The 12,435-nt window shown below is 36.4% G+C and overlaps 1 protein-coding gene across 1 annotated transcript in view; it reads left to right on the top strand.

The window, feature by feature from the left end:
- FANCB (FA complementation group B) overlaps positions 1 to 12,435 on the top strand; it is a 35,947-nt gene that overhangs the window by 13,574 nt on the left and 9,938 nt on the right. Inside the window, exons 3-6 of the mRNA XM_070366024.1 lie at positions 2,658 to 2,810; positions 3,598 to 3,690; positions 8,775 to 8,903; positions 11,755 to 11,921. Of these exons, the coding sequence (XP_070222125.1) occupies positions 2,658 to 2,810; positions 3,598 to 3,690; positions 8,775 to 8,903; positions 11,755 to 11,921 (542 nt within the window). The remainder of the gene's footprint in view (positions 1 to 2,657; positions 2,811 to 3,597; positions 3,691 to 8,774; positions 8,904 to 11,754; positions 11,922 to 12,435) is intronic.

Raw genomic sequence — 12,435 nt, 5'->3', positions numbered from 1 at the left:
CTTCACCTGGCTAAGGAGTAGTAACTTCCTGTCTCATTCATTCAGTGGAATAGTCCTCTCTTACTTGAAATGGATTCCCTGCTCAGACACCATAGAGCTCTGCCACCAACACATTACCCAAGGCAGAAGACTGTATCACTGTTTGTACATGGGCCTGTAACTGGTGGGCTCCCTGCTTTGAAATCATATCCTAGGGTTCTTTTTCTACACTAGACCACCAGCCTTTCCACAGGTTATTTACCTCCATCTCTACTGGCAATCGCTATGCTACCTCTTTAGGGATTCCGTACTTCTAAGCTATTCTCAAGTGCCCAGTACTGAATGCTCGGGAGCTACATCCTGATACCTACAAGTTAAGCGCTTCTAGATTGTCTCTGATACCTTGCCACTCTGGGAGTTTCACAGCTCCTGTCCCTGTCATGGTGTTTATTTATACACCCCTACTTAAAAAGAAAACTTGATGTAGCTTACAGTAAAATACTTGATTACTTTAGCAACAAGAATAAAGTTTAAGAATCTACAGATAAAAGGGAGAATAACCATGTCAGAAAACCTGAGTTAAGGGAAGTAATTGCATTTGAGCAATACACTTCGTTTAGCAGTTAAGAGAAATATAAAGTAAATACAGGAGGTTTTGTAATTGAATGGAACATACTATTAAGGGGAAAAATATTTTTCTCGTTGCCTAGTGAAAGGAATTTCCTGTTTGTGGTATCAAGAGGTTTTAAATAGTAAAATGAATACATTATTGAGTAATAGAATGGTGCCTTTGATGGTTTTGCCCCCAAATGGGAGAAAACATCAGATGCAGTCTTCCTTTGCGTTGGCTATGGATTTCATCCATCCATCCTTTTGCTACTTCATTACAAACAGGAATTAAGGCAACTTACAAAGATAGGTGAACTACAAATAAGCATAAATTAGAATAAATAGTGAAAATCAAGGTTACTGTGTTCTGAGATCAATGCTTCATAAAGGCCCTGGTTCTCAATCCAGTAATAGGGCTTGAAAGAGAGAGCTGAGTGTGGAGAAAAACATGATTAGCTTTTCTCCTAGGCTTTTTCTTTTGAGTAGAAGTTACCTCTGCAAGTTGTGACAAGTATCTTTGTAGCAGGCATTTCAAAATTGAGATCATTGTCAAGTATGTGTGAAACAGATAGTGGTGTGTTGTCAGGTAGAAAGAGGCCAGTATGTTTAGAGGCGTGCTGTCTGATATGGTCAGTAGTAACTGGCTGCAGGTGGTGATCCAGCATTTGCAGTGTGGCTGGTCAGATTTAGGATGTGTTGTCCATGTCAAATACACAGCAGATTTCAAAGGCTTAGTAGAAAGTGGGAGTAAAATATTAATAATTTTTCTTGATTCTGTTGAATTGAAGTGATAATATTTTAGCTAGACTAAAATGCCTTTCAAAAGTAAAATCACCTTTTTACTGCTACTAGATAATTTTCTTTTATTGGCTACTGGAAAATTGAAAGTCATGTATGTGCCCTGCCTTTGTGGTTCACCTATATTTCTTTTGATCAGCCCTCTTCTAGAGCTAGAGATTGCAGGTGTGTGTACATGCATGCATGCATAGCTCTGTGGTGGTTGCGTGCTGAGCACATTCTTTTTGCCAGTGTCTCTTGACATGGTTCATTATAATGCATGCTACTCATGGTGGGGTGGTGGGAGAAAGGGAGGCTATGGGCTTACAAATAAGCTTTCTCCTTGCATGAGCGAAAACTCACTGTTTTGAGTGAAACATCACTGCTTTGGAATTAGCCTTATAAGGGAAAGATCGATATTTGATCGTGTAGCTTGAAGAGTCTTACGTATTCTTGCTTGAATGCAAGCTCCCCTCCACTTGGAAGATGATGTATCCATTCTTCTGGGGTTCTGCATGGGAGTTTCAGCTTTTCTGCCTGAGGGAGAAGGATCTGATCCTTCTGTTAGTTTTCCAGGGGATCAATCTGGAAGCCTTCACCTTTATGGATCTTTAAGAAGTTGTCTTCTATTTTAAACTTGGGATTTCATGTTCTGGTATAAATTTAACAAATCATTCCAATAGGCTGTGATGATTCTAGGTGCCCCACTATTAGGATCTCTTCCCTTCTGTGCCCCACATAATCACTATGTTCTCTCCTACCAGAATTCAGGATATATTAATTAATTATAATTTCATATGGACTCTTACTCTGCTTTGAGAGCTCTTAAAAGTGTTTGCTAGTACCTTCTAGTTACCTAATGCAACTGAATTCCTTGTGTAATTGGTTTGATCATAAATACATATCCACTAAGGCTCATGGAGTGAGGGTTATCCTTAAATTAACCAGTTAGAGAAAGAATCTTCACTAGAGTTAGTCATGAGAAGTGTTAACATTTATAAATTATAATAAAAATTTTATATAGGAATCAGGAATGTGACAGCACCTGGACAAATGTTGATAAAATATTAAATAGAAGTATCTTGCTATCTACAAATTTATGACTCCTTGTGTCTTCTGATCTCCCAACGTCTTTATTTTAGTTTGGTTCTTGGTGTTTGCACTACCATTTTTATGACTTACTTGTAAGGTCGAAGATGACAAAGTAGAACTACGTGCAGCAAAAGGATTTAGCTCACTTTATATGTATTCATGTGTTCCTTCTTTGTTCCTTCTTTACCACTCTCTTTCAGGTCGCTGCCAAATGGGAGAAAATTCGTTCAGTACTGATAGATGACTTCTTTGGAACTGGAACGGAACAAGTACTGCTACTTTTTAAGGACTCCTGGAATTCAGATTGCCGGAGTTCCTTTGAAATAATGGGCCATGACGCCTTTAACTGTTCGGTAGGTTCTGTTTACTTTTTATACATTACTTTAAGAACATTTTGGAAAATTTGAGTACTTTAAAGCTTTTGACTTACCTTTAAATATTTATTTCATGCTTTTGACCCACCTTTTAAATATTTTGATTTCATACGTAAAACTTTGAGAACTTAAAAATACATACATTGAATCTTTTAAATAGTATATTGACTCTCCTTTCAACAGATGTTATACAATTGTATACCAAGTGTTATACAAACAGTATACCATTACTGTTTTTGGTGTAAATTTGAAATATAGTGTATCTGGTATTTGCTCGTGACAATACTGTAAATTAACTTCATCATTGCTTCTGAAGAGCGCATTTTATGCCAATAAAGCATGGTGATATTAGATTTATTAAGGAATAAAATCAAGTGAAAGTGCTTTATTAAAAGAAGTAACAGTTCACAATGTGTTAAGATCTTGAACATAAGAGAAATAATACCCCGAAAGTTTCAGGCCTATCTTAAATACCTCTGAGCCTCGGTTTTTTTTATTAGTAAAATGACAATAATTCTTATTTTCTCTAGTTAGGACATTTTATAAAAACCTAGTAAGCTAGAAAAAGAAAAAAAAAAAAACAACCTAGTAAGCTGATACAAATGTTCCTTGGGTGGTAATAGTGGTATTCATTTTTTTCCTAGTTAGGAGAAAATGGTGTATTTTGTGGCACACTGCTTTTTGGATAAACTTTAATTGTATTTAATTGTAGGAATTTTCAGTTTATTTCAAAATTTCAGTTTTAATGTGCTGTTTTGTTTACTAGGGTGAAACGTTGGACTGCAATGAAGATGACCTATTTGACGACAAACATGGGAATTGTTATTTGGTGGTTCTACCTCTGGAAAGAAGATTGAAAGTTAGTGTCTGTTTCCTTTTGCTTTTTTTGGATTAGTGATGTTCTAAATGAAGGAAAGAACATTGAACAAAAGGTCCTTAAAGTATAAGCAACGTAGTGATTGGGGAAAAAAGAAATGGTACAGGTTATCTCCTGCTTTTCAAAAGTTTGCTTTATGCTACTTTGCTTAATGCCATTTTGCTTTACGCCACTTTGCTTTTAAGAAAGACCTCCATTAGCAAAAACTGTTTTTGCTAGCCAAAAGAAATCTGAAGAGGAATTTTGCTTTTATGAAAAAAGGGGAAAGCGAAAAATAGTGTTCAGCGTTTGTTTTGCAACAAGCCATTGCAGCACACATCCCAAGCAGCGAGAGTGGTCCTGCCACGCTCCTTTTCTGCACCTTATCTCAGCCTCTCAGCAGCCAGCCGCCATGGCTTTCGCCCGGGTCTCTGAGCACCTGGGCTCTATCTTGATTATTTGGTGCATCCCTTACCAAGATGTGTCCTGAGGTAATTGCTTCTTTGCTTTACACCCTTTCCTCATGGCTTACCGAAGGTTTCACAGGCATGCACTGCTTTTGGTTAGTGGGGAAGCTTGTATTTCAAAGGATCTATTTCCTTTTTTGGTCCCTCTGTAAAAGCTATTAAGACATTACTTTTAAATGTCTCGTCTAAAATGATAGTTTTTTGTAGTAAAATTGTGTGAATTTGATAAGACTTATAAGATAAAACATAAACATCTGTCTTTTGGAAAACACGTATTTTGTAGTTTTAGGATCAGTATACCATTACTCTTTTAAAAGAGCAGTAAATAAGATGAATGATGACATGTTCCAAACATGAATAGTTTACCTTCACGTTTTCCATACAAAACTCTCTAAAAAAGATTTCGATATTTTCCCAAGTGTACAAAGTTACTGCATATTCCCTGTAAAATACTCAGACTTTAATGCCAAGAAATATTAAAAAGAGACTAACAATTATCTTTAATTCTACTACTGTGATATAACCAGTGTTAAAACTCTGACTTGCATATTCTTATTGATGTTTTTAATGAATATATACAAGTTTACATGGAAATGTGATTATAAGATGCCTGTTCTCACATAACCTGCCTTTTTTTTTTCTTTTTTTTCTTTTTATTTTTTTAATTTAAATTTATTTTAATTGGAGGCTAATTACTTTACAATATTGTATTGGTTTTGCCATACATCATCATGAATCCGCCATGGGTATACACGTGCTCCCCATCCTGAACCCCCCTCCCACCTCCCTCCCCATACCATCCCTCTGGGTTATCCCAGTGCACCAGCCCCAAGCTTCCTATGTATACAGAAAATTCATAGAATAATACAGTGATCATCTCTAGTCCCCATGTAGATTCCCCTATTATTACTTTATAAAAATCATATTTGCCTTATCTGTTTCTGCTTGTGTGTATGTACATGTATTTGAAAGTTGCAAATATTCAGTATCTCACTCTTACGTGTTTTAGCAGGCATCTCCTAAAATAAGGACATTCTCCTGTGTGACCCCAATACCGTTATTCACTTAGAAAGTTAATATAATCTCTCAGTTTTATTTACTATTCAGTCCATATTCAGAGGGCTTCAGTTGCCACAAAAATGTTTCATATGGCTGCTTTCTTCAGGATCCAGTCAGTGTTTGCACTTGATTATTATATGTCTCATTGGTCATCTTCTCTAGAATAAGCCCTCCCCACCTTTTGAAAAAAATGACACTGCTGAGGGCAAGCCAGTTGTCCCTCCTTTTGGATTTGTCTGACTGTTTCCTTGTGTTGACCTCTATGGTTTTCTGTATCCCTGGCAAAGTTTTTTGGTAAAGGGCCAGATAGTAAATATTTATACTTTGCAGGCCCTTAAAAAGTTTTTTTGCAAGTATTTTAATATTAAAGTGAATTCACTAAATACTTAGTGAACACATATTAGATGTAAATGTGAACAGTAGATAAATAAAGCATCATAATGGACAAAGAACCGTAAAGGAAAAAGTGGATTACATTAAAAACTTTTGTGCTCCAAACAAAGTAAAATAAAAAGACAAATTTTATAAAAGGAAATTATAAGATTTGACAGAGGATTAATTTACTTAATATAAAATGCATTCTAAAACAGTATTGTTGAGTATATAAAGTGGCCCAGTCTCTTGAAAGGAAGTTTGTTATAGCTATTAAAATGTGAATTGCATGTCTTTTTACTCTTGCAATTTTACTTCTAGAAATCTGTTCTAAGGTTGTACTTACATATGTAAGCAAAACTGATTTTACAGGAATATTTAAATAGTATTTATAAACACAATTCAGTCAAAATCTAAATATCCATCATTAGTATGGTAAATAAATTATGATTTAACTGAACCATGGAATACTATGTAGCTGTCAAAAAGGATAAGGTACCTTTTTATACAATCTTTAAGTGATGACAAATAATTTAATTTATGAAAGCATGGCTTTTAGAAATTCCACTTCTGATAATGTCACTTGATTTTTTTAATCAACTCTGATAATAAAAAACAACTTAAAATGATAGTTGAAATATATATTTTTTAAGCTTCAAAAGCTGAAAATATTAATATAAGAATAGATTAGCAGACCACACTCTAAAGGCTGGAACCCAGAGAGACAAGCAGAGCACAATTGCCCTGGGAGCATTCTGTATTTAAACTAAAGCAGTAGTACCCTCGTCACCCAGCAAAACCAACATAAAGTCCTCTGCAGGAACACACATTTATCCTAGGCCTCTTCTGAATCTCACAAATAATTTTTTAAAGAAAATGAGCCACCCACATAAGTGGATGAGTGAGCACATGAAGAAACAAGGCATCCTAATTAATTATTCACAGAAAATAACCAAATACCATTTCTGTAAACAAGTATCCACATGTTACCACTAGCTCTCATTGTGGCTAAAAACAGTTCTAAGTGCTGGAAGACCTTTTAGAGATGAATAGATCTACCCTCTCTACCATTGTGCATACAGGGAAGCTGATGGAGAGCCAGAAATGTGAGGTGGTTTGTGGAGCTGGAACTGGAGTTCAGCCCACTGTCTTTCCCCTCTATAGTTTATTTTCCAGCCACTCATTGAAGGGGATAAGGCAAGGCCAGGACCTTGGAAACACTTGTACACGTGTCCAAGAAGGTTCACAGTGTTGGTGGTAATGCTCCACAACTGCGCCCAGATGTCCACTAGCGGGAGGAGGAGAGGGCAGCTGGGTAGCGAGCTGATGGGATGCTGCAGAGCAGTGACAGGCACGAGCTACAGCTACTAGTGAGAAATGGGTGAGTTGAAAAGTGAGTGCATACAGAATGACTCCACCTACAAAAGTTCAGAAGCAAAAGACACACACAAATGAAACATATTCTTAGGAGTTGATATGATGATGGTAAAATGATGAAGAAGTTATCTTGAAAGGGGAGCGTAGTGTTGCCTCCAGTGGAGAGAGGTTCTCGATTGCGGAAGGCCCATGGGTTGCTCTGAAAGTGCTGCTTTTTTGACCTGAGTGTGATTCCAGTGGTTTCTACTTCATCCTTAGTCTGTGAATTTTTTTTTTTTTATCTTGTGCACTTTTCTGCATGTATGAGAGTGGTCACAATAAGAACAGGAAAGCAAGATTCAGCGTCACACAGTACAGTGTGCTCCTGTATTTGGTTTGGGGTGGGTTTTATTTGTTTTGGGGGAGAAGAATGAAAACATACCTTAACATACACATGGGAAAGTTCTGGAAAGGTAAACAATCTTTTGTCTTTACCAGTGGGATTGAGGGTCTAGGAAGGGGAAGTGAGATGTCTTTGTATGTTGTTTCAATACATTGTCATGGGCTTATTTCATAGTTTTATAACAAAACTTGTAACAACGTAGAACATTTCAGTAGTCTAATGACTCATGATTTATTCTTGGAGAATTGGGATCATGTTGACAAGAGTCAGGAAGCGAGAACACGGAAAATTTCTGAGGGGGTCCTCATTGTCAACCTGCCCGTGTGTCCCTCTTCTTCCGCCCCCTACTCCTCCAGCATTTTCAGACTTGGTTCTCCACCTTGGACAGGTACATCTCATGTCCCCTCAGTCATGAATTACTCAACCAGTGAGTGATGGAGTGTGAGTGATGTGGAACCCTCAGAACTAGGCCAACATAGGAAGTTTTAAAATATTAGCTAGACACTTGACATATTTTGTGCAATGAGGTAAGATAGGGTTCAGTCTTCATTCTCCAACTTCTATTCATTGATAAAAGGAAAAAAAAAATCTGTCTTAAAATGTAATTTAAAAGAAAGGCAAAAAAAATAAATAAATAAAAGAAAGGCAAATACAGGATATATCTTGTTTTTTTTCAGTTTAGAAAAACATATTAAAAGCCAAATTAATACTTGAACAGTCTCAGATCACCATCTGCAATGAAACAGCTTCTGAAAGTTCAATGGCGCAACTCTTTAAATTTTCAGAAGTAAAATATATTTCATGAATGTTTTATCCTTAGTGCTGATATCTATTTATCTGGTATAATAACAGGAACAGTTTGCTCTTTGCCCATTGAGAGCCATTTTATCCCCCTGGTAGTTAAGAGTTAACCCCAACATTGAGTTTATTTGCACAAAAATAAAAATGTGACAGTTTGGAATCTGTTATGTGTTACCTTTAAAATTTTGCTGTAAAAGTCATGTAAACAGAAGATTTCAAACAATATTAAATCAAAAGTAAGCATTTCTATTCATAATGAGACATCTTGTTCTTGCAGAAATTATTTCAATAAGAAAAGGTTTTCTTGTTGGGGTAGTCCTTATTTTTATGCATATTTATTAAATTTATTCATATTCATATCGATACTTAACTTAGTTGTGAAACATGTGAATATACTGACATTGTCTCAATTTGATATGTAAGCTATTGCATTTATTTGCTGTATTACTTTCCTTTGTAATTAGAGATTTTATTTTTTTAATAAAATTGCTTTGCTCTGAGTATTCATTGCTATCTATAGGAAAATGAATTAATAAGCAAATTTGGAGAAGATACCTACTGAATTATTAGTATATTTGGTTTCATTTGAAATTATATCTCTGACAATGGTTTTTCTTTATGCTTTATAGGTTGGTTTCATTTCTATTTGGGAATTACAGCAGCATCTCTTGCTTAAGGAAAAAATTATATCAAAATCTTACAAGGCTTTAATGAACCTGTTTCAAAGAAAAGATGATAGTACATTAAGTGCAGAGGAGGTAAAGTTAAACATGTGACCATTTTATCATTTTACAAATTGAAAATCTAAAAGCTATTTAAGAGTTATTTAAATTGGAATATTGGAATGTATTAGAAAGTGTTGTTCAATGAATCAAGAAGCACAGTGGCAGGGATCATGTAATGGTGGGCTTTTATGACATTGAAAACTGGTTAAAAAACCAATCTTTTAACCAGTTTGCAAATTATTCTATATTAAAATCTCAGTTGTCAGCCACCTTGAGGAACAAGTTTTTTTTTTTTTTAAGATGTAACTATTAAACTGTTTTATTTGTATAGTTTGAATAGAAATTACTCTTAAGTGAATTACAGTTGACCCTTGAACAATGTGGGTCAGGGCTCCAGCCCAATGTGCAGTTGACAGTTCACAAGTAGCATTGCTGTGGACCCTCTGTACTGCGGCTCCCCATCTGCAGGTTCACCCAACCGGGGAGCGTGTGGTGCTGTAGTGTTTATTATTGAAAAAAATTCACATGTAAGTGAAAAGTGTAGTCACTCAGTCACGTCCGACTCTTTGCGACCCCATGGACTTTAGCCCACCAGGTTCTTCTGTCCATGGGATTCTGCAGACAAGAATCCTGGAGTGGGTTGCCATTCCCTTCTCCAGGGGATCTTCCCGATCCAGGGATTGAATCTGGGTCTTCCGCTTTGCAGGCAGATTCTTTACCATCTGAGCCACCAGGGAAGTCCTCACATGTAAGTAAGTGGACCTGCATGTTCAAACCCTTTTTGTTCAAGGGACAACTGTATATGTTTTCTGACTTCTTCAACAGAATATATTAATTATTATTTTATTTTGTGTTAATGGTGACAGTTTCATCTTTAATATAATGATTGTTCTTTTAGTCTGTTGCGTGATTCATTTCTAAGAATATTTATTCCTCTAGTTAATGTCCCTAAATTGCTATGCCTTTTCAGTCCTATTTGCTTTTTATAATTTTATTCTCATTTTCCTTGTGGTTTACCATTGTAAGAACCTCTTCAGGTACCTTGCAGTTACTTATGCCAGTGTGGTTATGTAGAATATTAGCAAAAACTGCTTTGACTTCATAAAAAATAGTGTTTATACATATTTGTTTCATACAGAGAAAGACAGTATAGTTGAATTACAGATAAATCAAGACAAGCTGGACATAGACACACTTGAAGTTGCATATTTTCTTTCCTCAGGTGACTTTAACATCTTACTCTGACTTCCTCTAAAATTTACCATTCTTATAATGGTCTTTGCCTTTTGTCTGTATTTCAGTCTTAGCAACATGAGGATTTTGGCCCAAAATGATTCCATTAATGTAAGAAACAGAAGCACATCATGTTGCATTTCTGTATTACTATTCTCATCTCCTGGGGACCCTCATGCAAGTCCTGTTGAAAGCCATCGTTCGGTCTCCCCATTTCCCTTTCCTACTTGAGCCCAGTGATTTTGCAGGTATTAGAAAAGGGGAAGAAAGGTTAGAAAGTAATGCATTGAAATCACTGTCTGCAAGGCACTGCTTTGAGCCCTTTACATTGCTATCTTTAAAAGCAATTCTGGCAGGTAATAAAAATTTCTGTTTCAGGTGAATACCCTGCCTCAAATCTCATAGCTAGTGGCAGAAGTATCAAATTCCTAGGAACACATTTAGTTCACTAGAATGTGGATGCCCATATCTTTTTTCAGTAATTACCATGCAGAGGGGCAGTGTAGAGTAATAGTTAATATGCACCATGGGCTCTGGAAGCAGTTGGCTCCGGTTCAGATCCCAGCTCTGCCTCTTGTCAACTGTGTGACCTGGGACAAGGTACTTAACCTTCCTCTGCCTCAACTTTTCCTCATCTGAGAAATGTAGATAATAATACTACCAACGTAGGGTACTAGAGTTATTGTGATGGTTAAACATATTTATACGTGAATGGCATTTAGAACAGTGCCTGACACATAGTAAGCATTCAGTAAGTGTTGTGTATTTTTTTTTATTATCATTACTCCTCCTCCTATTTACATTTGTATTATAAGTCCATATGTGTGTGGAAATGAGTGAGTGTGGCCTGGACTTTTAAGAAGAAAACTTTACCATCAGCTGTACTTGAATTAAAGAAAAAGAAAAAGAAGAAAATTTTAGCAATAACTACACTTGAATGAAAAAAAATGAAAATTTTCACAAATATAATCAATGTTATTCATACAAAAATTTCCAGTTCTAAGTATAGAGTTAGTCACTGATAAAATAAAGATTGCATTGTCTTCAGCATGCCTTGGGCACATTTTGTCAGATTATTTTTCAAAATGGACTGAAGGTTATATCCCTGCTGGCTCTATGTTGGGTATCCAGAGCCTTATTTACAGTTAGGCCATGCTTCTTGATCCAAGGGTTGTTGTTGTTCAGTAGGTCAGTCATGTCCAACTCTTTGCAGCCCCATGAACTGCAGCATGCCAGGCTTCCCTGCACATCACTATCTCCTGGGGTTTGCTCAAACTCATGTCCATTGAATCGGTGATGCCATCCAACCATCTCATCCACTCTCACCCTTCTCTTCCTGTCTTCAATCTTTCCCAGCATCAGGGTCTTTTCTAGTGAGTCAGCTCTTCACATCAGGGGCAAAGGATTGGAACTTCAGCTTCAGAGTCAGTCCTTCTAATGAATATTCAGGGTAATTCCAAGTAGATAGTTAATTGTATGTTTTATAAATTTTATTTTAGTGAATTATGTATTATCTGTATCATTGATAATAATTTACTTTAAAATATGTAAGCCATAAGGCCCAGCCAAAAACTGGTTTACATTGTATTTTTTGTTTTGCTACATTTGGTATATTTTTGTAATCAGTTATTTAAACATATTTTTCCATAAGGAATGTCTTGTTACTCTTTGTGGTGAAGAAGAAAATCCTGTCTGTACCTTCAACGAAAAGTTATCAGACAATTTTCAAGATTTAGAACAGCTAGTAGAGAAGATATGGTATCGGGTAATAGAAGATAGCTTGGTTATTGGAGTGAAAGCCACATCTTCTTTGAAGGTGTAAGTAAATTCTAACATGATAATGTCATCTTGATCTATGGAATAGCACTGTCCGACAGAAGTATAATGCATGCCACATAGTAATCTAAATGTTCTAGTCGTCATATGAAATACAAATAGAGGGCTTTCCTTGTGGCTCAGTGGTAAAGAATACATCTGCCAGTGAAGACACAGGTTTGATCCCTGATCTGGGAAGATCCCACAAGCCGGGAAGCAACTAAGCCTGTGTGCCACAGCTATTTTGGGCCTGCGCCGTAGAGCCTGTGTTCCGCAGCAAGAGAAGCCGCTGCCATGAGAAGCTTGTGCACCACCGCAACTAGAGAGTAGCCCCTGCTCACCTAAACTAGAGCAAAGCCCGCACACAGCAACGAAGACCCAGCACAGCCAAAAATAAATAAATAATATTTTAAGTGAGTAGGGTTTTTTTTTCTCTTATTTAAGAGGAAAGGTGAAAAATCTACCCTAGAAAGAAAATACTGGCATTATTCTACCTTTCCTTTCTCTTAAAAAAAAA

Source organism: Bos mutus, chromosome X (genome assembly GCF_027580195.1).
Source record: "Bos mutus isolate GX-2022 chromosome X, NWIPB_WYAK_1.1, whole genome shotgun sequence".
In the NCBI taxonomy this organism is placed as follows: domain Eukaryota; kingdom Metazoa; phylum Chordata; class Mammalia; order Artiodactyla; family Bovidae; genus Bos; species Bos mutus.
The sequence above is the reverse complement of the archived record's forward strand: the minus strand, read 5'-3'. Positions and strand labels throughout refer to the sequence as shown.